The following is a 27,776-nucleotide window of genomic DNA, read 5'->3' on the forward strand; positions in this document are numbered from 1 at the left end:
CAGCTTAGGGGTCATCAGAGAGGTGCTCCAGATGCTGGCAGTAGCCACTGTGTCACGTTTTTATTATTAAAATGCAGTGTGTTTATACATGCTTTACTAGCGATAATGTGATTAAAGGTTTGAAAATGTGTTGCTAAGTGGCAGCTTATTTGGTGTGAGTGCGCTGCTTGCTGGTTTCTATTCTGTGGATGTTTCGGATTTCACAAACTTTAGGCTAGTTTACATAGTGCTGTCACCAGAGCGACTGGATTATGTGATTTCCCAGCCGCTAAATTGTCCTTGTAATCATGGCACTGCCTCATTTTCAGCACAGTAGTGGCTGTGCAAGTTCTCCAGGCAGTCAGCTGTACCTGTAGTACAACGCAGAGGCTATGTGGAGGAACCAATTCGAGATGGAGTTTTTGGAAATTGGTAGGGGAACACTTTGGCTATAAAAGCCCTTCTACCCTGGCAGGATCACCTAGTCCAAACTTTGCACTGTAGTTTTCTCAGTTTGTATTTACCATTTGGAGTAAGGTATTGGGGCTGGCAAGGCTTCACTCCGCTTGGCAGTGGGCGAGCCCCTTCCTGAGAGAACTGTGTCCCCGGTGACCCTCTGCCTGCCTTATGCTTTGCTGAAGCTGTCATCGGCTCCCTGTGCACCTTCATTGTCTTTGCATACTTAGGGCCTGATTCTAACTTTGGAGGACGGTGTTAAACCGTCCCAAAAGTGGCGGATATACCACCTACCGTATTACGAGTCCATTATATCCTATGGAACTCGTAATACGGTAGGTGGTATATCCGCCACTTTTGGGACGGTTTAACACCGTCCTCCAAAGTTAGAATCAGGCCCTTAGTTTTCTGGCAGAGCGGCGCTGGCAATAACCTCACCTGACCCATCAAAGGCTCGTGTAGTTTAAAGGGAACAGACCACACCTTAGTTAAAGGAACGTTGGGTCATCATCTGTTGCTTGATTAAACAATGCATGAACTGATTGAATCTAATGAAAACTGCCCCTGTTTTTGTTGCTTAGGTGGTAATCTAATGCTCGTCATGCCATAAAAATCAAATACAAAAGCCATTCAGGGTCAGCCTCCTTACTCAGTAAAATGTCATGTGTTTCCTCCCATCTCGGTTTGGAATGAGCTAATATTTGCTACTAGAGCAGTAAACCCATCGCACAGGGGAATAAGTGAGCGCAATCTTGGGTGGGAACACTAAAGATGAACATATTTTCCATGAGATTACAAGGGTCTCTTATTCATACGGTCGTTCGTAAACTTTCTCTATTCTGTTTATTAGGAGAGTATTTCTTAAGAGTCACCTTTAAAATTCACATGAACGTATCTCAGAATTACTGTTTCCGTTAGTACCTCCCTGTGCTACCACGTGAAAAAAACAGCTTTTTTTGTACCAGGCATCTGAACAAGCATTGTCAAACGTACTCACTCTTGCTTTTTTGGCTTTACCGATGGCTTTTACCCTATGCTGTTCAGCAGCAGCATGACAAAAGTGCAGTGATGCATATGCATGTATGTATGTTTAACATACATGCATATGCATCTTAATCATTCTAGCGCCTGTACGCGTCATGACGCTGCGCCCTCCACCGCGTGATGATGTATACTTGTTCATGTATTTGTGTCTCCTGACACAGCAAACATTTTTTTTAAAAATGTTGCATTCTAAAATGGCAATCACCAGTCTTGATGCAGTAAAGGTAAACATATAAGCTAAAGCCCTTGAAAAGGAAAGCAGCATCCAGGTACCAAATCTGCTCAGTTTGATGGAGGATGCTGCACACATGGGAAGGGACAAAAAAAAAAGACACATGGCACGCCTGTGCAGGACAAGAAGAAAATAACATTAGTTCCCTGAATAAAATCAGCAGAACAACACAAATGCTGAGTCTGAACACAATATAGAGGAAATGCTCCAGGGTCTGGAGAAAGCATGCGGGGGGACAGCCGTTGAATCGGAAGCATGGAAGTGAGATGGAGCGGAAAGCCAAGGAATCAAGAGCAAAGGCCTCCTACTGTACATCTAGACCAATGCTTTAACGACAACAGTGACAACAAACAGCTAAAGCTTTCCGTAGACGAAGTGTAGGAAGGGCCAACTGTACATCCTGCCATTCTTATTTATTTTTAGTATGTGTTCTACTGTGTTATATCAGGGTTCATTCACTTCATGGTGCAGTTCAGTCATCACCTGTGGTCTTTTGGTGGACTTTCGATGTAGCAAACAAAAGTAAAATGTTTCTTAAGGTCTTGTTGCTTAGTTTTATGAAGCATGAGGGGCAATTTTTATAAATCTGTATTGCTCCTGAGTTTGTTTTAATAATCAAATAGTACTTGCAATGTAGGCTTGTTGGCATGGTGAGATTATTATAAAGACCCCTGTAGTTACATTTAAGTGACTCGTTAATACAGTATGAAGATGAAATATTTGACTTGCCTTCTCTGAGTTTTCATACATAGAATCCCGTCTGGTTTTCAGACGTTCAGGTTTTAGTACCCAGTACCCTTAATTCTGATGGACGCAGCCCATTCTCAAGATCAGAAGATTTGGAGTGTATTGGATGTAGTTAGTCTTTCTGTGTCAGTTAGTACATATCAACTCTTTGGTAGGACTCTACATATTGTGTGGCTCATTTCGTGGGCTACTGTAACGAATCGTATTTCTTTCGGCTCCTCGTGTTGTGTTTGTATTTGAGGAGAATTGACTGGTTGTTTTTTTCCTGCTGCTGCCTAAACAGATGCATCGATCTGAGGGAAAACATTATACGGCCGGCAGGGGGGCCGTCACGCTTTCAGTCTTCTGTTGACCGAGATCATAAATGAGGGCCTCAGTGTTTTATGCTTTGCTCAGTATGTCCTATTCCTTGGCGTAAGGTTGAAACTGTAAGACAATGTTTCTTGTTCAATGCTTCAAACAAGATTTGAGCTGCATGAAAATGCATTCTGCTCTCTAGAACAAGTGAGATTTGTTCCTGAGGCGATACGACTTTCCTGAGAGGGGGAAAACCTCCTGTATTCATTTCTGGGAGACAGTATAGTGTTGATGTTTCGGTTGTGCTACGTTTCTCCCATAATAATTGTACATGGTTCTTGCCGTGGATCCAGTTTCTCATTCAAATTTTGGAGCGTCTTTTGTGGGATCAGCATGTAATTAGGTCTCGGCTACTGACAGACCTAGCTGTCGCTTGGCCTGACCTATTGTTTGCAATAACTTAGCTACACTTGGAGAGGGCTTTGGACCACTTGCTCCTGATTGGATGGCTTGCTTCTGTATTTCCACTCATTGCTGCGGAGTGGATGGCTTTCTTCTCTGTTCTTTTATTTCTTCCTCCCAGAGGAGCACTTAAGATTCGGCGCGTTTGTGAACCTGACACACCCAAGAGCAGCAAGGAATGGGCTGCAGTTGTTTAGTGCTTGAGCGCCTCTCCCACTCCTTTGGCAATGCCCTCACCCGTGCCAGCATCTCATGTATACTAGAGAGGTAGTGTCCGGAGCCTTGACCCGCAGTAAGCTGTACTGCCCACCCCTGCAAGGCACCTGGTGACCCTCACGGTGCAATTACTGCGCCTTCTCGCCAACCTCGAGAAGCCTTGAAATAGGAGCGGCAACTTCCAGTGGCGTAACAAAGGCCCCCGCGGTACGGCCGATGGGCGAGCTTCAGCCCCCCGCCCCTTACTGCCCGCACCCCGGGGTGGGGGGCAGTGTGCACCTTCCAGGTGCTTTGCAGCCCACCCCCTTAGGTGTCGTTACCCCACTGGCACCTTCGACAGTTGTCAATCCAGGCGGCTAGCTCACGTGCTGGCAAATGAGTGTTTGTTGTTTTACCAGTAACAAAGGGCCCTCCTCGAGGGACAGTAAGTGCAACCTGCTATTCCGTTTGATCAGGTTAGACGGAAACGTCCCAGTGACCTAGCTGGTATTTCTTAAATCCTCGCCAGTGTGAGCTGAGAACCTCTTTTGGCTCCAGAAAAAGAGGAAAAACGGGACTAACAGTACTCCTCCATTCTAGATTCAATTAATGTGGCTCATTGCTCGTATAATTAGAAGTACGGTCTTAAATTGAAATAATTGCAGGGCCGATACAGCCTTTCATAATTCTTATGTTGATCACACAAATACTATTGAGCTAGTTCTTAATAACGTTTGTTATTCCGTTGCCTAGAGACGACTCGGTGGCATGTACTCAATGTTACTGCCATATCGATCATCAGAATAGGTATGATTTGAAGGCCATAATCTAATTCATGAAAGTTAAAGTGCAGACACGCCATCTAGGAGATCTGTTGGAGGTATGATCTTTGGAGGTGGGCGGCATAGATGTGTAGAACCACACTGCACAGCTCTGCTGGAAGAGTTCTGTCTCTCCAGGACATACAAGGAGGGCACAAAAGTACACAGGTTTGTGCAGGGCACAGCACGTGCCTATAGAAACAAGCATTGGCAAATCCAATAGGTCTGGCGTTTGGCCACCAGTTGGGAAACTTTGTTTGGGAATATGCTCGGCCTTCCTCAATCTAAAATAATTGACTAAAGGCAAAAATGTGTTTTTTGGTCTAAAAAAAGAACGTAACCATAGTGCTCTTGCCTTTAGGTAAGATGCGAAGAAAAAAGGAAAGAATGAAAAACAAAAAGGAAAGTAATAAAAAAAGGAAGACAAGGAAAGACAGGAAGAAAAAACGGCAAGAAAGATGTGGAAAGAAAGAATGATAGACAAGGAAGAAGGCAAAAAAACTAAAGAAAAGAGAATGAGAGAAAGATTATAGAAGGAAAAGGTGGAAGAAAGGGCAAGAAAGAAGATAGAAAGAACGAAAGCAACAAAGAAAGAAATATGGAAAGACTGAAGGGAAGAGGGAAGGTAGAAAAAAGAAAAGGCAAACAAAAAAGGAACAAAGCAGGAATTAAAGCAAGAAAGGCAAATAAGGAAAGATGGGGAAAGAAATAAGGTGAGAAAGAAGGCAGGAAAATGAAAGAAGAAGAAAGACTGAAGGAAAGACAAAAGGAAAAGAAAGAGGAAGGAAAAGGGGAAGAAAGAGGATGACAGAAGAAAAGTAAGAAAGATGAAAGGAAGGAAAGGAAAGAAAGAGAAGAAAATAAGAAAGATGGGAAAAAAGGCATACAGAAAGTAAAGACAGGAAAGAAGGAAATAAAGTAAAGAAGGAAAGAAAAAGCAAGAAAGAAGGAAAGAAAGATAGACTGAAAGAAGGAAGAAACAAAGGAAAGAAAGAAAGACAAAAGTGTTACAACTGCTACAAACTAACCATGAAAAATACTTTTTTTTTTCCTGGTCAAAGTTTTTATTAAAGAGCCCTTGGTGAATCTGATTCCAGAATAAACGTGTTCTGAAGAAGTGTCCACTCATGGCACTTTCAAATTGGCAGAATCTGGTATGCTGTGAATAGATAAACAAAGGACACTCCGAAAGGAATTTACAACCGCATTTGCAGGAGATGGACACTGATAAAGGTGTAATGTGCCCTCTGCCCACATCTGGGTAGAAAGCTTCTGCTATCACATCAGGCTTTAAACACAAAGGGAACTAAGTAGTGTGCATATGTGCTCCTTGTGAGAGTGAAATTCAGTCACTCAAAGTGAAGCCAGCCAGTGGCTTAAGTAGACTGACCCATTGCCCCATGCTGCATGCCGTGGTGGGCGGAAGCAAAAGGCACACCAACACACAAATGGATGAAGCAAGGTGGCTCAAAGTCCCCCTAAGTATATTATACATATAATTTTTGTAAAATCAAAAGATCTTAACTGAAGTCAGACCTAAAAATACAATCTTGGCTAACACCAAACCTAAAAGTACAATCTGCACAGCAAATATCACACTGATGAATCATGCTTCTAAAATGAGGTAATAAAAATATCTCCTGTGAAGCATCTGCTTTTGCCTGAGGTGTTTTAATGTTCACATGTGATTAATGTTCACATATAAAAAGAACGTATAGAAAATTCATTCAAACAAATAAAACGAAGTCATACATGAGGGTAGAGGGATGCTTCAGTGTCTCAGCATTTGAAGTACGGTATAGATGCTAGCCTACTCTCCAACCCTTTATCTCATGAACATGAACCCAGCAGTCTGCCTTGTGCACAGATAGTTTGCAACACTATGAATATCAGTTAGTACTGAGCTACAGTCAAACTCATTGAGGACTCATTGGAACTGCTCTTTCGGTTCCAAATTCCCCCACACTTACCATAGGAAAGTTGAATGCAGCCTGCTTTTCCTTCTAAGATACAATATTGTAGCTCCAAATCCATTTAAACTTCAGGGTATTAAAAATAGGGGCATGCATGTATGAGCTCAAGTGTGTTTAAAAACTCTTCAGAAATGTATAGTTTTCCGAGATCCACCATTGGTTTCACGCCAATTCCTGCCACTAACAGGAGGGTGGTTGGAGGCCCAAAAAATAGGAAAAATTGACTATGTCCCAGTAAAATGCCAAAACAGTGTTGAAAAAGGTGTTTTTCTGATTCACGTCTGCTTGTTCCTGAAAGCTGGGAGGATGGTGATTTTAGCACCGCAAACACTTTGCTGATGCCATTTCCAGGGAGAAAAGGTGCTTTCTTCTGCAGCACTTTTTCCTAATTATTCCCAAAAAACTCAAAATTTAGTTGCATTTTGTCCATTTTCTCGGCCCCCTCCAGGGAATCCACAAACCTGGGTACGTTTAGACTCCCCAGGATGATGGGAAAAAAAGGACCTAAATTGAGGCATTGAGGTGAAATGCTTTAGTCTGTAGGGGAGCACAAACACCGTTTCCCCACTTTTAAGGGGGTGGGGTCTGGCCATGCCCAAGCTTGGCTGGCTGCACCCCTACAAAAGCAGTAATCTCTGGTGTCTAATGGGCTTTCTGTCCCACTGGGGGCAGATAGATTAGGTGTCCCCATCTACCCCTCAGGGGTGGGGGTAATGAGAATGTTTCCCTTTTTGGGTCGGGGAGGCCATGTTGGGCAGCCCCCACCAATACAAATATATAAAATAAAAAAGTAATCCCTGGTGTCCAGTGGGCTTTCTTCCCTCCCCCCCCCAAGGGGCATATGAGGGTAATTGCACCCATGTGTCCCCCAGAGGGTAGAAAGACAAAAGAAATAGTCCCCGGTGTCCAGTGGGCTTTCTTCCCTCTCCCCAAGGGGCATATGAGGGTAATTGCACCCATCTGCCCTCCCAGGGGGTAGAAAAACAAAATAAATGGTTCCTGGTGTCCAGTGGGCTTTCTACCCCCCTCCTGCGGGGGTAAGTGACTGTTCCCATTTGTGTCAGGGGGCATTGGCATACCCATTGTGGGCAACCCACTACCCCTCTTTTATAAAAAAAAAAAAAATCCCAGGTGTCTAGTGGGCTTTCTGCCCTCCCTGGGGGGGCATATTGGGGGGTACCTGCCTTCAGCAGGGGCAGAAAGACTGTTAATAGTGTTTGGGGGGTGGGGGCATTTGCATGCCCATTTTGGGCAGCCCCCACTCTACATGATGATGATAAAAAAAAAATCCCTGATGCCTAGTGGACTTTCTTCCCCTTTGGGTGAGAGGGGCAGGTTGGAGGCTATTGCCCCATCTGTCCTCCACGCCCCGGGGAGAGTGGGGGCGCTGCAAAACTGAATGGATCAGGAAATGTGAGGGAAAGCAAAAGCCCGTGGTGCTGCTCCCACCCCCCTGGTGCCTTGTGGATGGATCCCTGATCGGGGATCGCCCACCTGCTGCGATCCCAAAGCAAGGATCCACCAGCAGAGGGTATCATTGGAAGCAGGAGATTCTGCCCTTTTCAGTGATACCGCCCGTCTACTTCGGTGCTCAGGGGGCTGAAATAGCCCCCTGAACACGGAAGCAGTGAAAACGAAATGAGCCAATCGGCTCATTTCACTTTAGTTTCAGTGAAATGTCAGCGTGTTGTACGCGCTGCTTGTCGTTTCACTGAAAACCAAAAACAGCCTTGGGAGCTGGGGAAGCTCTTTCCCAGCTCCCAAGGTTGTTTTTAAGAAACCAAATCCCTCTGCTCTAAACAGCAGAGGAATTTGGCACTCGTGTGATGAGGACAGAATGGTTCCATCCTCCGCAAACAAGCGCCGGTGCACATGGCAGGAAAGTCGTGTTATGCGCACTGAAAGGGTTAAGACAGGTGAAGCGTAAAGTTGTAGGGGAGTGGGTTTAATTCTTAATGTTTTTAAGGATTAGCCAATTGCTTTACCTCCGAATAATTTTGCAAATATCACTAGTGATTTAGCCGTAACTATGGGTTTAAGTTTTCTGGTTAAAAGATGGTTAGTCCAGGATAACCTGGTAGCAATCAAGATTCCAAGGTAGTCCTATTGATCAGCGGTTTCGATAATAGCACCACCTAACATCCAGCGTATTTCTGACTTTTATTTCTGAGCGCCATGAACCATGCTTTGGATTGATTATCTGTTAAACTCTTAACAAGGTTGTGATCATTTACTTGGCATAGTAGGTTTTGTAGGCCTTTTGACGTTTGTGAAAGCATCACCAAATCATCAGCATATGCTAAATGTGAGATCCCTAGGTTCAGTGGCACTCCTTGATCGAGGTTAGGAAATTTCAGGCAAATCTGATAGGTACAAAGACAACAAAAGTGGAGCCAGAATGCAGCCTTGTTCAAGACCATTCATTCTCAGTGATTTTTGTTGACAAAGCATTATCGATGGTAACCTTATTTGTAGCCATGTATCTGTGTGCAATTAAATTAAAAAAGGCAGATGTGATGAGTCAAGCCCCCATTTTCGCAACTGATTCCACAACTGTTGGCAGTCAGCTTTGTCAGAGGCAGTGGAGTAATCCACAAAGGAAGCATAAAGGGTTGTTTTCTTTTTTAACAATTTCTTTCACCAGAAAAGGCAGTGCAACAATATTATCAATGGTAGAACAGCCCGAGTGGAGTCCTGTTTCAATTAGTGGTAATAAACACTGATTTGTGGCCCACTGCGCCAGAATATTTAGCAAGAATTTTCCAAAAGTTTCCCTTCGAAGTCCTAAAGTGCATTTCATAGATCATTTCTCAGGTCCAGCTTTGCACCTTACTTGTGTATAGAATAGACAATTGCTCCATTTCTTGCCAAGGGAACAACCCCACATGTGAGAATAGATGACACAACAGTGAACTCCAGAGTGGAACATCAAGTTTTACCAAGTCAGTCGGAATACCTCTTCCCGAGTTATTTTCAAAGCCGGTGCATAAACACGTCTACTCCCTTCTGGGGTGTTGATATTTGATGTGTGTAATGCTTTTATACGTCTCTCCCAATTATCATTTGAGTTAAGCAAATCATTTGGAGATTGGTATGTCCGTTGTCCCTGCCCAGTCACATTCCAGAACGCCTTCTCACAATGAGTAGTTGGCGCACGTGTCGACTTGGCCCAAATCCTTTCCTGATTATTCTGCTTTATTGCCATTATTTTGCTCTTAACCGACATCCTCAAGTTTCTAATTTTATTGTCCTGTTCCTCGGAGCAGGGTTGATTCAGTATGAGTCGTAGACTCTTAACAGTGTATACTTTTTTCCTCAACTAATTCCCAAGCCGGGAGCCAGTGGGATGTTGTTTGAATCTCCGCCCACCTGGTGGTTTCATTGTTAAGTAATTTCAAATGCTCTCTTGTTTGTTGCTAGCCTTGAATCCAACCTTTGTCCATGCCTGTTACTGGCCCTCTCCGTTTCCTCTCTTGGTAAAGAGCTGCAGGATATCCGGCCTATACGCTCTATGTAAACACCACTGTAGAAAGCCTTCCTACATCTTGGATGAGATGAGAACATTAAAGTACTCCACTATGCAACAGCGACAAGTTATTAGGTAAAAAAAAGTGTTTTGGATACATGACATAATGGTTCCAAACAAATTTTGTTTTACAGTCCTATGGTGGCATAGCCATAAACATACTAAGTTTCTGCCAATTATAATAGATTCTAATATGTTATTTCTACCATTCATTGTAGGCCAAAGAGCCATTAGCCTTGAACAAACAATAGACAGCTGAACATAGACCAGTATATTATTCTTAAGTAAAACTGCCAATCCTCCTTTACCAGGTCCCTTAACAGAGGGAAGCGCTAATCATGTATACACTATAAAAATCGACCATATAAAAGCAATCACAAAACTGTTTCCTGGCGAATATCATATCCCTTTATTTTTTTTTGTTATATTTTAAAATTTGTATGCAAGTTTGCGGCTGCTGTAAACTGCTAGTCGGCAGATCACTTCTTTCTTTTTGCGTTCCTGCATAAACTTTTCTTTTTTCGTTTAATTTACCGTTTGAAAATGGTTGTTAAACATTTTGGAATAAGTTAAACTTACAAAATGAAATGGCTGTTTGTGCGTTACCGCGCATGCGCATGTACCTGTAGTCTTCTTGAAATGCCATTTCTTTAGCAGGAAAAGCCTTCCAAGATAGCCACCAATGCATGAGCATGCGCGTGTGCTGACCCACTAGCAGCAGTCTTGGAATTGTTTTTAATTATCGAGTGAAAGAAAACTGATTTCATATGACTGTATGGCAGAGTCTGTTTGGGGGGAGGTCACCTATCCAGCAGTGGGCCACTGACCTGCAGCTCTGAGGCCTGAGGTTGTTTGCCTCTGATGCCCTGTCCTCTGCCCTAGTATGGCCCCGCAAACTGAGCCAAGTACAGCCTCTTCAGCACTCGACTCTCAGTGGTAGGGGTGCAAGCAGTCCGCTTCCCGGGCTGATATTGTAGGCAGGCTCAAACTCTGTACTCAACAACCATCAGGCAGCACAATAACGATGTGGAACCCAGTGCTTCGCCTAAAAAAAAAAATTTACTTTACTTTTAAAACTGAATACCACGGAGGTAAAAGCCAAAGGTACAATAGTAATACTGTCACCTGGGCTCCTGTATCTTGGAATACATCCCTCCCTTTCTTCTTTTCAGGGTGTCTCCCTTCTTGTGAACTTGTGCAGGTTCCTTTCCTGGTTAGAGTTCTTTATGCAGCATGAATCAAGGGTCGGGTACAAATACCTCACTTCAATAATGGTTGCTCTCAGTTCAGTAAAGTCCTCTTTATACGTTCTCCACCGCAATGCAGGTCTCTGTCTTTTCAGCGACTTGAGGCAACAATAAGCAAGAATCTCTGATCTCTCCTCCTTCTGTAAGGACAGGCGCTTGCTGCAGACGGGGCCCTCGTTCTGGGTAGCTTGCAGAAGGGTGGGGCAGCAGGAGCTGCTTCCTTTACCATGAATGCAGATACTGAACATGTGTGGGGGGGTCCTCACCAGGTGTTGAATCTGCTTCTAGGTCGTGACGAACAGCATATAGGTCACTATGTAGACAGGGGTTACAGTGGCACAACAGAAGCCATGAGGCGCTGACCTCTAGCACAGTTTTTCCATTTGGTGGCAAGGTCTACTGGGGAACAGTTCTTGGTTTTCAATGAAAATGTTCAGCACAGCTCTGGGATTAAATGGCAACATCCACCGGGGGACAGTTCATGATTTGTGTGGAGTGACCACCTTCTATCGATCTTCTTTCAAGGTGGTGAGGTCCGCCGTCAGTTCCAGAAAACTGCATTCCTGAAGCGGCTGTTATGGCATGCAGACTGCTCTAAGCAGTTTTCCTTAGCATGGTGGATCCAGAAATGTGGGGCCAGGCTGCTCCTGGCAGTCCCTAGACAGATACATCTTGCAAGGTTAGCAGGCTCCTTCTCACTCAATGCACAGGTTGGCTTTCAGGTGCTTCAGGTCAGGGGTACAACTCCCCAGTGAGGCAAGACTCCAGGTGATTTGTCCTCACCTCTGGAAAGTTGGCTGTCAGGAAGACATCAGTACTGGTTGCACAGAAGTTCTCAGAGTAAACTGTGGAGCACTCCCTTCATTGCTCAAAGCGAACTTGGAGCTGGAACAACTAGATAGTCGGTGGCTCCCACTTCATACAACCAAAGTTGACAGGAGATGCAGATTCTCTGGTCTGCATTTTCAGAACCAGTGTAGGGTGTTTCCTTTTTGAGGTCTTCTTTCCAGGCTCTTCTCCAGACGTAGCCATTTTAAATTGATGCTTCTCACAGCAGGATTGTCTCCAACCTGGAGTGTCCACAACTGAGGCACAAAGAGGTGTTAGATTCCTGCACCTAGCTTACCCACACACTGAACATTGATCAGGGAAGAGGCAAAATGTAGGCCTCACTAAAAGTCTCCTTCTCACTCTGATAAATGACTGCCATCATACCCTTCACCCCCATCATCTACCAAATGGCAGTGGTACAGTCAGCCTTAGGGTGGTCTTCCCGCCAACTTTTTGCCTCCCTCCTACACTTTTCTGAACTCATTTTTACTGATATTGGGGCTCTAGCACTGGTTAGCAGTGGTAAAGTGTGCAAAGTGCTTGTGCCCTCTACTCCAAAACATGGTAATATTGGCTTATCCCCAATTAACATATTTAATTTACTTCATAAGTGCCTAGGGCCTTTAAATGAAATACTACTAGTGGCTCTGCAGCACTGATTGTGCCATACACTCGAGTAGCCCTTTAAACATGCCTCAGGTCTTCCACTACAGAACCTGGGAGTGCAGCTTAAACTAAACCTTTTGCCAAGCCTTCCTTTTTAATGCATATAAGGCACCCCTGGGGTGGGCCCTGGACATCCCCGAATGCAGGGTACAATCTATTAAAAAAAAAAAAACAGGACATGTACTTTTAAATTCTACTTATCCTGGTGGTGAAAGTCTTAAATTAGTTTTTCACCACTGCAAGGCCTGTCTCTCACATAGGATAACATTGGAGTTATCTTATTACACTTTTTAGGTGTAATTTCTAAATGTATAGTGAAATTCTATTTTAAAATGTAATTCTGAAAATGCCACTTTAAGAACATGTGAATTTTCCTGCCTTAGCTATTTGGTGCTTGTAGCCTCTCTGGTCACATGACGGGGTGTAGTTAGCAGTTGTACTTTCTCTTCCCTCTAGACAACCACACCCAATCGGAGCTTAGTGGTGACTTGATGGGTCATTCTGGGCAGAATGAGAGGGAAGAGCTTGACCCAGCCTTTCTTACAACTGAATAGGCTGCGTCTTGTTCCCACACAAAGGACTGCATACCCACTGTAGATAATCTGGAGCCATGGCAGACATCCCTCAGAGGGAGGACAGGACATCTGTTCACGTCAAATGGCATGTCTTTGAAGTCCCCCTACTTCAAAAGTACTACTGGGTATAAGAACTGGACCTCATGCACCACCACTTTAATATGTGTCTGGACCTGTGGATACTCTGTTAGGAAGAAGGACTGCTGTGCTGTTGAAGGACTGCCACTCTGCCGGATTCCTGTTTTGCTCTGCTGATTGGCTGCCTGCTTTCCATTTTACCTGGGTGAGATGGATTGGACCTGTACCTCTTGAACCCAGAGTGACTCCAGGGGCTAGTTGGCTGGCCTCCAGATCTGAAGTCTCAGGGACATAAAAGATTTCCAGACACCCAGCTTCTGCACCTGGACTCCCTGCCAAGTGGTGCCATCCCAGTACTGGACCCTTGGAAGTGGGCCAAAGGTGCTTGCCAGCAGAACTGAAGCTTCCTCTCTTCCGAGCTACACATCCTGAACAGAACCATGCACACAAAGCTCTACACAGCCAAGGACCTACCTACAGTAACCAACCCCTAAATTTCCACTAATAGTCAAGAAGACTATGCCCTGCCTCCCTATCACTTGCCCACCCTCCACACATCCACCGAAGTGTAAGAAGAGCCTGCCTTCTCCCACACAGCAGCAAGAACCTGGAATAGTCTCTCCACGCATCTCAGGATCATCACCTCCTATCCAGAATACCGTAGAGCCCTCAAGACCTGGCTATTTGAATGAGCCACTGAGAACTGCAAGCACCTGCATACCTTCAAGGGTGAGTAGTCATGCTTTACAAATACTGTTTGATTGATTGATTGATTGATTGATTGATCTCCTCGACCGAGTGGCTCATCCTCGAACATAACCGACGCATCGTCGCTGCTATATGGATCGGACCTGTCACAAGATACTCACGTCACCGCCACATCCCACATCTTGGGTTCAGTGCATTGCCTTCAGAGCTGCTGCAGCACAATGCTTCCCCTGGAGCAGATCCTAACATCACTTGTCAAAGGCAGCCTCAAGGACATCACCGAACCTCTGCATCACAGATTCACTGCTCATCAGAATCGACATATCGCCTGGACTGTGCATCGCATCACTGACATTGGCCTTAGCATCGCAAGTCCCATTGACTAGATCATCGACAATGACAGCGTATGACTTTGCACCGCAGCCTCACCTCATCTTAGAACAGACACATCACCTCAGCTGTGTGACGCATCGTTGATGGGGGTCCACGCAATGCTCCACAACCTGGATATAAGGTCCATTGTTCAGCAGGCCTTACTGGGTCTCTGTAGTTGGTCCCTGATCCATCGTGGTTAGCCTGAACTTGCGACTTTGTCTCGGTCATGCACAACCAAATGCCCCCAGTAGTGCTTTATGGAGATATTCTTACCTAAAATTTTAAATTCAGCATCTCAAGTAATCCAAATTGGATTTTTGTCATTTTAGCTTTGTTCACTGTATTCAAATCTACTGTTTTTAGCTCTGCTGTGGGCTCCCTTTGTGGTGTGTTTTCACTGTTATAGTGTTTGAAGTGTTGCACGAATATTTTACACATTGATTCTAATTTAAGCCTGACTGCACTGTGCCAAGCTACCAGGTGTTGAGCACAGGTTAATTCAGGGTGTGCTTGTGTTTCATCCTGACAAAGATTGTGGTTGCTGCTTGACCAGGGTCCCGTCTCCAGTTAACCAACAACCCCGTTTCTTACATTCTGGAAAAACTAAACAACAGTCCTCAGCAAATGTACCTAATTCAATTTCTTAAGGAACCTTGTCACTTATGTTAATACGTCACTGTGTGGATACTCCCCCCTCTAGCTTCAGAAATGTCAGTAATACACATCTACTATCTCACCTTTATCTCGTGTACAGGAACAGTCTAGAAGCTTCCACAATAGAATCTGCAGGCCTTTATACTATTGTTCACACCTACATTATGCATGTACCACCAAGGCAACATATGTAAATATGCAGAACATGCAATTGGGATTTTAGCTGTATGATCTGGGTTTCCGCTTACACGTGGAACATTACATGAGGGGGCCAGCATGCCTCTGCTCCAGTGATAAAGATAAAATTGTTTGGTAACAACTATTTCCAAACAACCATATGCTGCCACCACGGCTGTACATGTTCGACTCATGACAGGGATAGTAGTCCCTTTTGAGCTAAATGAGAGCATTCTTGCTGTGACCTTCAAGGTCACAGGAAAGGTGAAGAACCTTACTCATGTCAAGTGGCAGGCCAATGCCTCTGCGCACACACACCAGATTAGTGTAAGACTAGGGCCAAAATCAAAAACCAGGATACCAGTTACTTGCAGTCGGGCATTCAGGGCAGTGGAGCATGACTGTAATTGTTCCTTAAAACCCCACATTAGGAAGGATGGTATCCACTCAGCGCAATCGCAATAACAAATTAAAGCAGGTCTGTTGATCTCAAACTGCAAAATAGTAAAATGGGCTTCTTGTGTCATTTCAAATTTCGGTGGCCTTAGGCTTTTTAGAGCTAATTTTCCAAATCAGCAGAGAACCTCACTGACTTCTTCTGCCCACTCATATCATCTTCAGTACCTGCACCATCAGCTTCAAGTAGATGCACATCAACGGCCTGTCATACCAAATATCAATATCTCTTTTGGAATTTGTAACACGTAAGCAGGGACAGGCGTGAGACAAAAAGGTCCAGAAAAGAGAAGACCGTACATCAGGCCTTTTCCTGTGACACATTCAGACTCTGGAATTCCACCTCGACTCAAATCGTTCAAGCTACATTCCTCTGTCACTTATGGTGGGAACTGTAGATGCATCCCCTCAAGGCGTATCTCCCGCACAAGTAGCGACCACGATACCCACCCCGGATATCGGAGAGCAGAGAGCCCTGCTCCGGCCTGTAAGCTGCGCGTGGATGCCCTATTCTTGTACAGCAACCCCTTGTTTTGTAAAGAGGTTTAGTTGTACACGTTTATTAGCACAGACGTGCTTTCCATCATTTCTGAAGGCACTTGCAGGTGTGCCCTGGATCTGAACGATGACTTGTCTAACATTTGTGTTTACTTTATTGAAGACTATTAATCAGGATATTGCGTGATGATTTCATTGAATCAACATAGAGATATTACAAAGCACCGTTGTTATAAAAGCTAACCTGTATGTTTTAATATGCCAAGATACACTATTCATACTTAAAGTATACATCAACTAACTCTATTGCTTGTGGCCTGCAGGAATTTTTGTAGTTTATTTTTTCAAGGGCGTTGTATTCGAAGTCATTGGAGGGAGAAGTTTGTTTGTAGAGTAAACTCGGGCTCTTAAACTGGCGTTAGTTTCACTGTATGTTTCAAGTCCGGTCCCGTAAAAGTACCCGCCGTGTCGAGATCCTGAGCCATCCCTGGCCTGGTTGCAAATCTAAGACTTGGTTTCACACCGGAGCAACTGCCTTTTTGTGTGAACCAGGGTCTTGCCAGAGTGGTCTGCAGGAAGAAAGCAGCTGTGAGCACGGCAGGAGTAGCGGCCTGAGCATCCTCAGCGAGAACTGCTGTCATCCCCCAGGGCAGAGAATAAAGCCATCCTCCAGCTGCTTTACTAGAAATCAAGCCTAAAGCCACTCTTGGTGGAGTACCAGTTGCAGAGTATTTCTTATGTCTGGCCTCCTACTGTAAGGTTTTCTTCGAGCTGCTTTAATAGAAACCAAAGACACCCCTCTTGATCCATTATTTAAGCTATCAACCACTTCTACAAAACCCCAGTCACTGAATGTTTCTTCTGTCTGCCATAACAAGGTGATGGATGGAATGCTTGAATTACTCTTGGCCAGTGGCAGTTGCTTGGGGCTGCATATGTCTTCATCGTTTTTCACCCACCAAGGCCCGCCTTATGCAAATCAGTATCAACCCTATCCCTTACGCAAACAGTCTGTCCCAAACCGGCAAGCAAGGCCACTTCCTGAAAGGGACCCTAAGCAACCCCACACTGGTTTTGGTTTAGTTCTGTTCTGAGGTGGCGTTGTTGGCAAAAAATCACCAGTGGCTCAGATTAATTCAGGCATTCCATCCATCTTTTTTTGGGTACTTTAGTGTCTCGTCCTTGGTGCAAAAAGGGTATGCCCAGATGCGGGTCCCATGTTCTCTGTGCCACTGGAACCAAGCTGCACCCAACTGAAGAGCCCCGTTTAGGACAAAACCTGTCTTGTGTTGCTTGTGTTTCGGTTCAAGGCTGAAACATATAGAGCTGGGTCCGATCTAAGATGGCGAACCGTTTTGCCAGGATTCAACATCCTGACTTTCAGATTGCACACACATACCTACAAAAGGGGAATTAAGCCATCAACCTATACCAATTGCACACAAAGTGTGTAGTTAGAAAGTTGTGAAATTAGTGATAACTTGAAAGTAGCCCGACTGCAAACGTCGATACTACACAGAAAATATGCAACATACATGGAAATGACATTGCACATATACAACCAAAACAAACCTTGTCTCCTTCAGTGGCTTGTGCGTGTTCCTAGAATTGTTGTGGTTTTCGCTGCTCAAGGACACCCCGAGCCCTCGATGGTGAATTTCCTTGGTTCTGGGGACCTCTGGCTTCTCCGAAGTCTCCAGTGACGCTGCAGCAGGAGAACGGGGTTGAGTTGAACAATGGTATTTTCTTTTTATATAAAAAAGGGAACCTGCATTCAATTTAGAGGTGACAAATCACCCACGGTCCAGCTACTGTACAGTGCCTGGTCCTAGAACTCTTTCATACGTCAATTCTCTTTGGAAAGGGGTGTGGGCAGAGATTCTTTGAGGGGAAATTAAAGTAATCCAGCTCTGTAACCATGACCTATCCAGGAGAGAGGGAGGTGCACACAAGGAACGAGGGAGAAGGAAACACTGTCAAGCAGATCCTTCAGACTAGTACAAACCAATTTCCTTCCTATGGACAATCATTGAAAAGGCAACCTTCTCCCGGATCTCAGCCTTCTTAGAAGAAAGGTCTTGCTGTCAGACAGGCTGTATTAGGACCTAGAAGAAGCACAGAATCCCCATTAATACCTATGTGGGAGATCTTTACGAGCTCTGATGCCAACAGAATTGTTGTCCGCTCCTACTTGATCTGTTATGAGCTTTTGACACAATGAGCGGGCCAAAAATGAAAGATCAAAATGATTCTGGGCACAGTCCTCAACTGGTTATTAATAGAATGCAGATTGACTCCGCTTTTAACTCTTCACCTTTCACCTGTTGGTTAGGTGCTCCTATTCCCCCCACTTCTCGTTCATGTGAACACACTATATATCACCTGCTACAATCCTCACTCATGACACGTAGATCATCTTAATATTGGAACAACCGTTAGAATTCAAGATATTCAGGCTCCGTAAATGCCTACTTTCTGATGGAAACTTCTACCTACAGATTCTTTCCCTGTTCAATATCTCGAGGCACCTGGCAGTATCTGGAAACTTCTGCCGTAGCTCTCTTGCGCCGGTGGGGGGCACTGCTGGCGCCATCTTACTTGTGAAAACACCACAGTGATGTCACTGGATCCAATGGTCTTTGCTTACATGGGCCATAAAAATCTTGGCCTTGCACTCGTATGGCGTTGGAGGGGGGATCATGCTGCAACACTGCTTGCAAGACCTTTAGTCCTGCCTTGACCGAGGCACCACAAGCAGACCTCGTGGGCATCTGTGATTACATTTGTCCCTCACAGTCATGCCCGAGCTTAAAGCCTGATTTTTTTGGGGGGAGGTGATGTTCTTGAAGCAATGCAGAAAGAAGAATCTGAGAGAAATTCTCTGAGAAGCTCACCTGAAAAAAAAAGTATTAAAATGAAGGAGAGAAGCTCCAATCATTGTTGAAGGGCACAAGACAAAAGGGAACTGGTGGCACGCAGGCATGGAGCTTTAGGGCTCCATTGGTGTTACTGTAGTGTTGCCACCAGAGAGATGGAGCCGGCAGTGTCCCTCACCGGCACAGGAGAGCTAATTCCTTTAAAGAGGTCGCCTTTTACAAGCAAGAACAGATGCTGCCTTTAAAAGGTTAAAAAGTAGGAGCACTACAGCCTTATCTCTAGGCCTTCCTTTAGTCACCCACGTGTGACTAAAAGCAATTTTGAAAATTTCGAGGCTTTTCAATAGTTTGTTTAAACAACGAAACCAGCCCAGCCCTAGGAGCAACAAAATTCACTTCTCTGTGACTACAAAGGCAGAGGCAAAGGTAGGCGCCATCAGACTCAGCAGCCGTCTTCTTCCTCTTTCCTGAACCACTTGTAAAGGTGCTTTAGCTTATCCTTGAATGAGCATGTGTGGTCCCTGGGAGGATGGGTATCCTCCTTCCTGCAGGGCTGGCAAGCCATAACATTAGTCCTGCGGGTCCTTCAGATTGTAGGAAGGGGGTTTATCCTACCCTTATAGCAGAATCTTGCTCAGCCCTTCCTCCCCCAATCCATTCATTCTGAAGACCGTCTTCAAGTCCTGCAGCAGCAGGTGGCAGCCCTGCTGCAGAAAGGAGTGGTGAAGTTGGCTAGAGCAGGAAATTGGGTAGGGGTGCTGTTTTCTGTACTTCCTGGTCACCTAGAAGAATGGTGTTTTTTGTTGTTGTTGTCCCAGCCTAGCATTGTTACTCCTTTTGATGGATGCTTGTTTTAAATCCCTCCACAGTTGTTAGTTGAGATTGTTAACGTTCAGCTCTGTTTTCCATGTAACAATAACCTTGGTGAGGCGTGTCAGCAAGTTGCAAGCACAGAACATCCATTCTCCATACATGTGCTTCTTTCCAGAAAAGTTGGTTATGTGGATTAAAGCGGTATTACTTTCCAATGTGGACTGACACCTTTCCATCTGGGGCAATCCATTATCCTTCCAACTTATCCTTCTAGCTCTGCCCTACCAAGAAAGAGGAGAGATTAAATCACCTGGACCCTAGAAAAAAGGTTTGTTTTTATATTGACTGCGCTAAAGAGATCAAATCTGAAGACCAGCACTTTGCGCATTACGCAGGAAACAAAAAGGGCAAGGTAGTACAAAAGAGGACTTTTTCCAGATGGATAATTCTGTGCCTTAATATGTGTTACGTCCTTGCCAAGAAGGACCAACTGGAGAGTATCTGGGCCTATTCCATCAGGAAAGTTTTCCATCTCAGCACTGGCCAGGATTGTTCCTGTGTCTTAGGTCTATGATGCAGTGACAAGGGATTCCCTTCACTTCTTCACAAAACATTACTATTTGGAGGTCAGAGGTGAGAAGGGATGGCTATTTCGCATGTTCTGTACTTGTTGATTTCCTCATGTGATCATTCCTTCATATCTTCCACCTTGAAGGAGTACTGCTTTGGGATCTATGCAGCAGGCGATGAGTCTGCAAGTAGAAGTATCCATCACAAGAAAAAGTTATTTATCTTCTGTAATTATCTTTCTAGTGGATACTTTATCACTATGTGGATTTCTCACCTAAAATCCCACCCTCCCCTATTTTGAAGAATAGACCTTAAGGCATATTAAAAATGTGTCATTCAATAGAGCTGCACTGCGATGCTGTAATTGTAGTCACTTCCTCATCTGTGCCTCTGTAGGCATGGAAAAATGGATGTGTGTGTGTGTGCGCGCTACGGTGAATGTTTTTTTGGCTTTAGTGATGTCACTGTGGCATTGTTTCCCATACTGGGATGGAGCCAGCACCCTCTATAGGAGCAGGAGAGCTATGTCAAGTTTACGGATCCTGTCTGGTATTTGGGGATATGCAACAGGGGAGGAATCTGCAGGTAGATTAAATATTTACCAGAAAGATGGTTGCCTGAAAGTAAGTAACTTTCTCATCAGTAGAGCAATGGATGCTAAAATCATGCCAGATGCAACTCCTCTAAATTGTAAAGGCTGACTTATGGATCCTGGCAAAATCAAGATCACTATCCCCTTGGCCATTGGAAAGCGACAGTGGGCAACAACATCAACTGAGGTGAGTCTGTGTGATGATGGACTTCAACCTTCCACTTTGGTCCCAAGTCACCAAAGGAAGACAAGGCTAATTATTCACAATCCCAACACTACAACGTTTACCCTACTTTGTCCTCTCTCAAAGGATACAGTCATCAGTAAACCTAGTGATGCCACGTCTAGACTACACCATTGGTCTCGACATCTGACCCATTAAAAATGAATCCGTAATATTCAAAGGATACACAATGGAGCAGGTAAACAAGTTCAAAACCTAAATATACGGAATTAGGTTACACGTGCTCTTGTGGCATTACACTGGCTCTTGAGGCATTACACTGGCTCAGTCATGAGTAGGATATGTTCCAAAACACACCCTGAACACTGGGAAGACAGTAAAAGGGGACTAGAATTTCTAGAACCCGAACTGTGCTGTCAACTATTTCCGTCAAATAAATTAGACAACTCTCTCCCTTAGAGGAATTTACAGAAAAGATATATTGACAATGTTTTGGTATCAAGGTCATCCAGGACATCGACCCTCCTTCATCAAGAAGCCCCATCAGTGCTGCACAGGAGTGGGACAACATGCTTGAGAAGATGAGGATCAACAGACGCTTACCCAGAGATGAATAGGCCAGTCATAGCTAGACGTTTAATAGACAAAAAGATACTTCACATTTCCTCACATTGTACCTGATTGCACCTCGCTTGTCAAGAAATAATCCCAAAGTTTAAAGAATGTGGAGGTTAGGGTATTTTTAGATCTTGCCTGCAGACAGTTGTAGCCATGTGATGCAGACTTTGTGTTACCAATACACTTGAAACAAGAGTTGGATTAGAGGGAAATGGGAAAGCAATGGAAGAAGATGACCTTTCTGTATCTGCACCTCAGTCCAAGCCATCAAGGGGTTGAGGGAATGCATCACATTAATTTAGCTGAGAGATCAAGAGCCCCAAGAGTTCAAACAGAGGAACCTGCGGTAATACAGCCATCACTTCCTGCTCAACTATGCTTCAAGTGTGGCTCAGATGGGCATTAGCTGAAGAAATAAACCCAAGTAATTTATTGTTACTACTTGAACAATTCAACACATGATATGCATTATGCCCTTTAGTAACAATATTATATGTACAAAAACCTGATATACTAATGTTCTCTATGATGTATTTAGCTGAGCATTGCTAGTGTTAGATCAGCACATAGATGTTCGGCGCATATAGGCTAGGTCAGTGGTTCTGAACCTGTGGTCTGAGAACACCTGGGGTTCACGAAGCCTACTCAGGGGGCCTGCAGCTGCTTAGAAAATAAATATTACCAGATTAATAAAATATATTTACATAAAGAAGCAAATGTAAAATTGAAAAATGTAAAACATTCTTTAAATATTAAGGAATTTCAAATTGGTGGCTAAAATAAAGTTGGTTTCGTCAGATTGATTGGTGCGACTGTGCAAGTGCATAAAGAAAAGCTGTTTCCCCTAATTGAAGTTAAAAAAAAAATCTCTAACCTTCCTATTAAAATTGTGATATATATTTTTAAAATTTTGTAAATAAATAAAATATTTAATCATGTATGTATTGTTTAGTGGTTCAACTCATCAAAAATTGCATAGGTTGGGTCCCTGGCTTGCATTAATAGCCGGGGGAGGGGCTCATCCCCAGATTCCAATAATTATTCAGCGGGGATCCCTGGATTCCACTAATGATTAAGTGGGGGTGCACAGAAGGCAAAAGGCTAAGAACCACTGGGCTAGGTTGTATATTCTAAAATGGGTCTTCTGCATTAATTCTATAACATAGGTTTCTTCTTTTCACAGGCACAAAGGCGACAGGAGTCCTGTTATTCATGACCTTTTCAACTGGAACACTGTGGTATCTGACATTGAAAACGTATGTCCATCCCATGTGAGTTAAATTCTTTATCTTTCCTTCTAAATCTGATAATCTTACAAAATCCCATCAGTCTTGCATCTTAGAGTATGTGCTAATGTTGGTGTGCTTGTGTGTCTGTAAGGGTGGAGGCTGGTGATCCAGGCAGTGTCAGCAGGGGTGCTTCATTAGGGCAATTAGAGGTAATCTCCCATAGGAGTTTTGAGCCTAAGTAGTGTGGATTGGAGACTCTGCTTCTGGGGGCTCCAAAATGGCTCTAGAAACATATGCTTGATTTTACTAGTCCGAGATTCAACAACCATCGAAGCCAAATTGATATCTGAACTTAGCCGCTCAATGCAGGCTGTTTGCCTTAACACAATAAATCAAATATTAGTAAAAGAAGTTGCTTCTCATTCAAACACAGATAATCATGCATACTGTGCAACAAATTGTATTTACTACTTTTAAAAGCATAAACCCAACAAGGACTAGATTGAAATGTGTCACATGCCTCTCCAGCAATCAACAGTTCCTTGCTGTGGCTTAGTTCTGTTTTGTCTCTTAAGGCTTCTCCTTCCCTTAAGCACTGCCCCTTTTGCCTCTAGCCCCATAAACCTCTTTCAGCTGTCATTCCCCACTGATATATGTTCTATCATTAAATGCCCCATAAGCACCTTGATAATGATTTGTCTTCTCTATGAACTCACGACCTGACCACAATACCCGTCATAACGTGTACCTGAGCACTAATGCAACTACATGTGCAACCTGCTGCTCTTTCAACTACCCATACTTTGTCCTTACCTTCCTGTCACCAGCATTCACCACATACCCCTCCATCCTTACTTCTCAACCACCACGCCTACCCACTTCCCTCTGAGCACTCGTGGTGCATGCGCCTCTTCGATTCTACCGAACCCCATGAAGTTACTGCTTTGGATACTGGAACAATTTGTTAAACAAATCTCCAGACCTTGCTCCATGCTTCTTCGGCCACTTCAGCCAGGGCGGTCTTCAGACCACTCATCAAAATCATCAACCTCACCTTGGCAAGCTAAAGTACTGATAAGGATGATCCTTCCTTCATCAACACTGAACTGTACCTGTGCTCCGAGCTTGCCTTCTAACAGTATCTATCAGAGGAATTAACAGAATACATACAACATACATTTAACAGGCGTGGAAGCAAATTGCTGCTTGATACCAGTAAAAAGTGTCTAAAATCACCTTCATGGCAAGCCAGTCAGATTAAGCAACAGGGTCATCCCAGAGATCATTAACTTTCAGCCAACCTAAACAAGTCTCAGTCTGCCTCCTACCCCTGTCTGGAGACCATCCTTATGAGGACACACCCAGCCAGATACCCCCTCCCTTCAATGCTAAAATAATTCCATGTCGGAGTGGAAAAGACAGAGTTGATTATCAGTGACCATCAAGCTTTAGTCACATTGGTGACCAGTATTCTAGGTGCAAATGCTGCACCCGTACTTCGGGAAGCAATTCCTGATGATCACTTAACATTTTTAGAAAACAATGAACTTAAAAAAGAAGAGGAGTGATAGAGTCCCACAAATATACTCAGCCAACTTCCAACAATAAAACGTTACTGCCTTCATTACTTCTTCGGTGCTCACTGTCCACAAAATTCTCCACAGTTATCCACCTCCCAAAAATCTGAGCCTTCGCAGGTGTTCGGCTGGACTCAATTGAGGATGGTTGGGGGGGGGGGGGGGGGGGGGGGGGTTTGCGGGAGCTTCAGATTTTCCAACAATCACTTTGGTATATAATGTCAAAATACGTTATAGGACAAGCTGGATACATGAGCGGGGCTAAAGGGGTAGTGGAAAGGAAAACGAATGTGGATTGGTAGAGGCCCCAAGTGAGAGAAAACACAATATTTTGTAAAATAACTAATATTTTTGAAGATTTTCAAAGCAGAGAGGGCGAGTGTTGTGTGCGTTTTTGTATGTGTGTATGTAATAATTCCTTATGAAATCCGACAGACACCTCTTCACACCTGACTGAAAGTACCTGTACCCCAGTGTTCCAAAAAATACATTTATTAGGAGGGTGGGGGGTTAACACCCCCCAAACACCTCATCAAGCTACGCCCTAGCCTTGACTTGTTCGACCAGTCCAACATGACCACCAGACGTGTAGTACTTCAGTTTTGCACAGTGCATGTTTAACAGCCGTTTTTTAATTCCGAGGGTCCATCTGCCTCCAGTCGCCTCCCCTCGCCCCTCATTGCGCCTTAAGGCGTGGATCCAGCGCGCATGCGCGCGTGCCGTGGTTTCTCTGCATCGGGTTACCGTCAGTGCAGATGCACCGACTTTAGACGTCAATTATGCGAGATGTTCATCACGTAACATCCGCATTTGTTTAGCCGCCGGCAGTGAGGTAGCCACTCGCCACGCTCCGTTTGCACCTATGACTAGATATATTTACTTAAAAGCCTAATTTGTTCCTCCTGGTGGCGTAAATAGAGGAGTTGGCACACAGCAGAGATGAGCCTCGGCTGTGTTTATGACACCTCATTACAGGAGACCTTGGCATTATTTACCTCAGTATTTGCGTGTGAACGTAACCAGGCTGCTGTCAGACGCAGCCGCCGCCCGGGAAGCAAGCTCGGTGAGCCGAAGGGTCACCGGGGGGTGAGGTTATTATGAGCCCAGCTGGGCACAACATTTGAAGTGAAGTGTTTTTTTTTTTTTTCGTGACTGTCTTAGTACGTGCCCAGCGCGAGTCCGAGCTCAGTGGACGGGGATGAGTCTCACCCTGGGTTTAAACCACACTCGACGCCCTTTAAACCGAGACCGCAGGAGTTGTTTGTTTTCGAAATCTAAATGAGCATCTCACGTCAGCAGCATTAGTTCATCCAGCATGAGCTATACTCGGGCACCACCCCTAGCAACGTGCCGGAAGAGAGCACCGCTGCCTCCGTCCCTTCAACAGGTTAAAGGAGGACACTCCCTGTCTCCGTCGAAGTGGCCTCGGAGCACTGTGGACTGGCAAGTGAAGGTCACTAGAGTTGGGGCTCCTGGTCTCGCGCCCCCACTCCACAGTAGCCATCTGGCTATAGAGGGAGTCTAGGGAGGCTTCTTCATACCCGATCCAGGATTGCTATTCATGCTATGAGTAGCAGTACCACAGCGTGTGGTACCGAATGCTTGCTGAGCAGGGCCGAGTTGTAATCATGGTCCTCGGAGAGTGGACCTACATGAAACATCTGCTGGAGCAGGACGAGCCCTCCCCCCCCCACCACCCACCACCATCAGCCTCGGATTGGTAAATCGGGCATCGGCCGATGGGCCTGTGCCTGAGGCCAGCTAATGGGCAGGTTGCTCAGTCTGTTAAACAGCGCAACCTGCTTTGGCCTTCTCCGGCGCCACCAAGTGCACAACGTGAAAGCCTGTTGTACTAGCTTTTATATACATCTCCCTCAAATGAAGTCCGGGCAGCCGGCTAATGGTCATAGGCAGAATGACAATGGGTTGCTCCAGCTGTCACCGCGTGCCCCCTCCGACTCTCTCCAGGTGTGACAGAGCTCCTGATGGGAAGCCGTTCCCACTTGCTTTGCAGAGGACGGGCAGGGGAGAGGACCTGAGAGTTTGGTAGTGAGAGGCAGAGAGGAAAGTCTTCAGTTGATTTTGGTCCCCTCCTCTCCATGGAACAGAGTGGGATAAATTAGCCTCCGCTGTTCTTCTTTGCCTGACACATTTCCGTTTCTGCAGTCAACAGGGAGAGGTTGTGGCTTTAGCGGACTTTGAAACTGAGAAACCATGTTTAAGTCCCAGCATCAGCTCAGCATCTTGTGATCCTGGGCAAATCACATAATTCACCTGAGCCTCCAAAATAATTAATCTGACCTTCTGTATTGTTATCTGGTGCCCTTGTAAAGCTCTCCAACGCTTCTGTGTCAAGTTTATGCTATATAAAACTGTGAGGAAAGTGACACTATATATATTTATTTTTGCATTTACACACTAGCATCATTTCATTTGTTAGAACTTAAGCATGATGCTATCTGCAAGTAAAAAAAAGTAACAATGTGCATTTTGCCAGTCTCTGAACACTACACTACAGGACCTCTCTTAAGTAGTGTAAAAGTACTGCACATATCTAAAAAGCCATGGGTGAGTGTAAAAGGCCTAAGGATAAAGAGGACTCTCAGGGAATCTCAGGGTGAGAAATATTCCAAGAACACCCAAAGGAATAATGTGGAATAATTTTGTTTCCAGTCTTGACAAAAGTTACAGGCCCTATAAGGTTTAAAATACGTTTAGTACTGCAAATGTTTACGAACATTAGGTCCATGCCCCTAACTAAACAGTGTTTTGTTTTGCGAAAGGTTGCTATCTGCGAATGTGGGCCACTTTTTTTTTTTACTGCCCGGGCCTAATTGTGGCCCCAATCCAACCCTGACCACCATCATGTAGTGCCAGGCTGCTCGGTGGTTGTGCCTTCACTTGTTCGACCAGTCTAACATGACTCCCAGACATGTATACTTTGGCAACGTATCACTGTGCATGTTTAGAAGCTGTATTGTAATACGGAGGGACCATCTTCCTCCCGTCACCCATCCTAAACCCTCAGGTATTTTGAGGGACTACCTGAATTCATCTGGAGGTGAGGCAGGGCATGAGATATTAGGGTCCTTCACCCAAAAACTCCATCAAACATCCACCGTTTCTTTGTTTGAAGTAACACATGCCCAGAAATAATCACAGGGCCCTCCTGGAAAACATCTGGTAACCTTGTTGAAGGTATCTTTATGTACACATTTCAAAATCCTGAACTCTTCGTTTTCACTTCTGGCAACCTGCAGTAACCTAAATATAGTGCCATCCCAGTGGTGGCTGGTGACTGAAAGCAGTGGTGGGGCACA

The 27,776-nt window shown here is 44.7% G+C and overlaps 1 protein-coding gene across 1 annotated transcript in view; it reads left to right on the plus strand.

The window, feature by feature from the left end:
• ST3GAL4 (ST3 beta-galactoside alpha-2,3-sialyltransferase 4) overlaps positions 1 to 27,776 on the plus strand; it is a 428,798-nt gene that overhangs the window by 263,083 nt on the left and 137,939 nt on the right. The window contains exon 4 of the mRNA XM_069210383.1: positions 22,834 to 22,921. Within this exon, the coding sequence (XP_069066484.1) occupies positions 22,834 to 22,921 (88 nt within the window). The remainder of the gene's footprint in view (positions 1 to 22,833; positions 22,922 to 27,776) is intronic.

Source organism: Pleurodeles waltl, chromosome 2_1, assembly GCF_031143425.1.
Source record: "Pleurodeles waltl isolate 20211129_DDA chromosome 2_1, aPleWal1.hap1.20221129, whole genome shotgun sequence".
NCBI lineage: Eukaryota > Metazoa > Chordata > Amphibia > Caudata > Salamandridae > Pleurodeles > Pleurodeles waltl.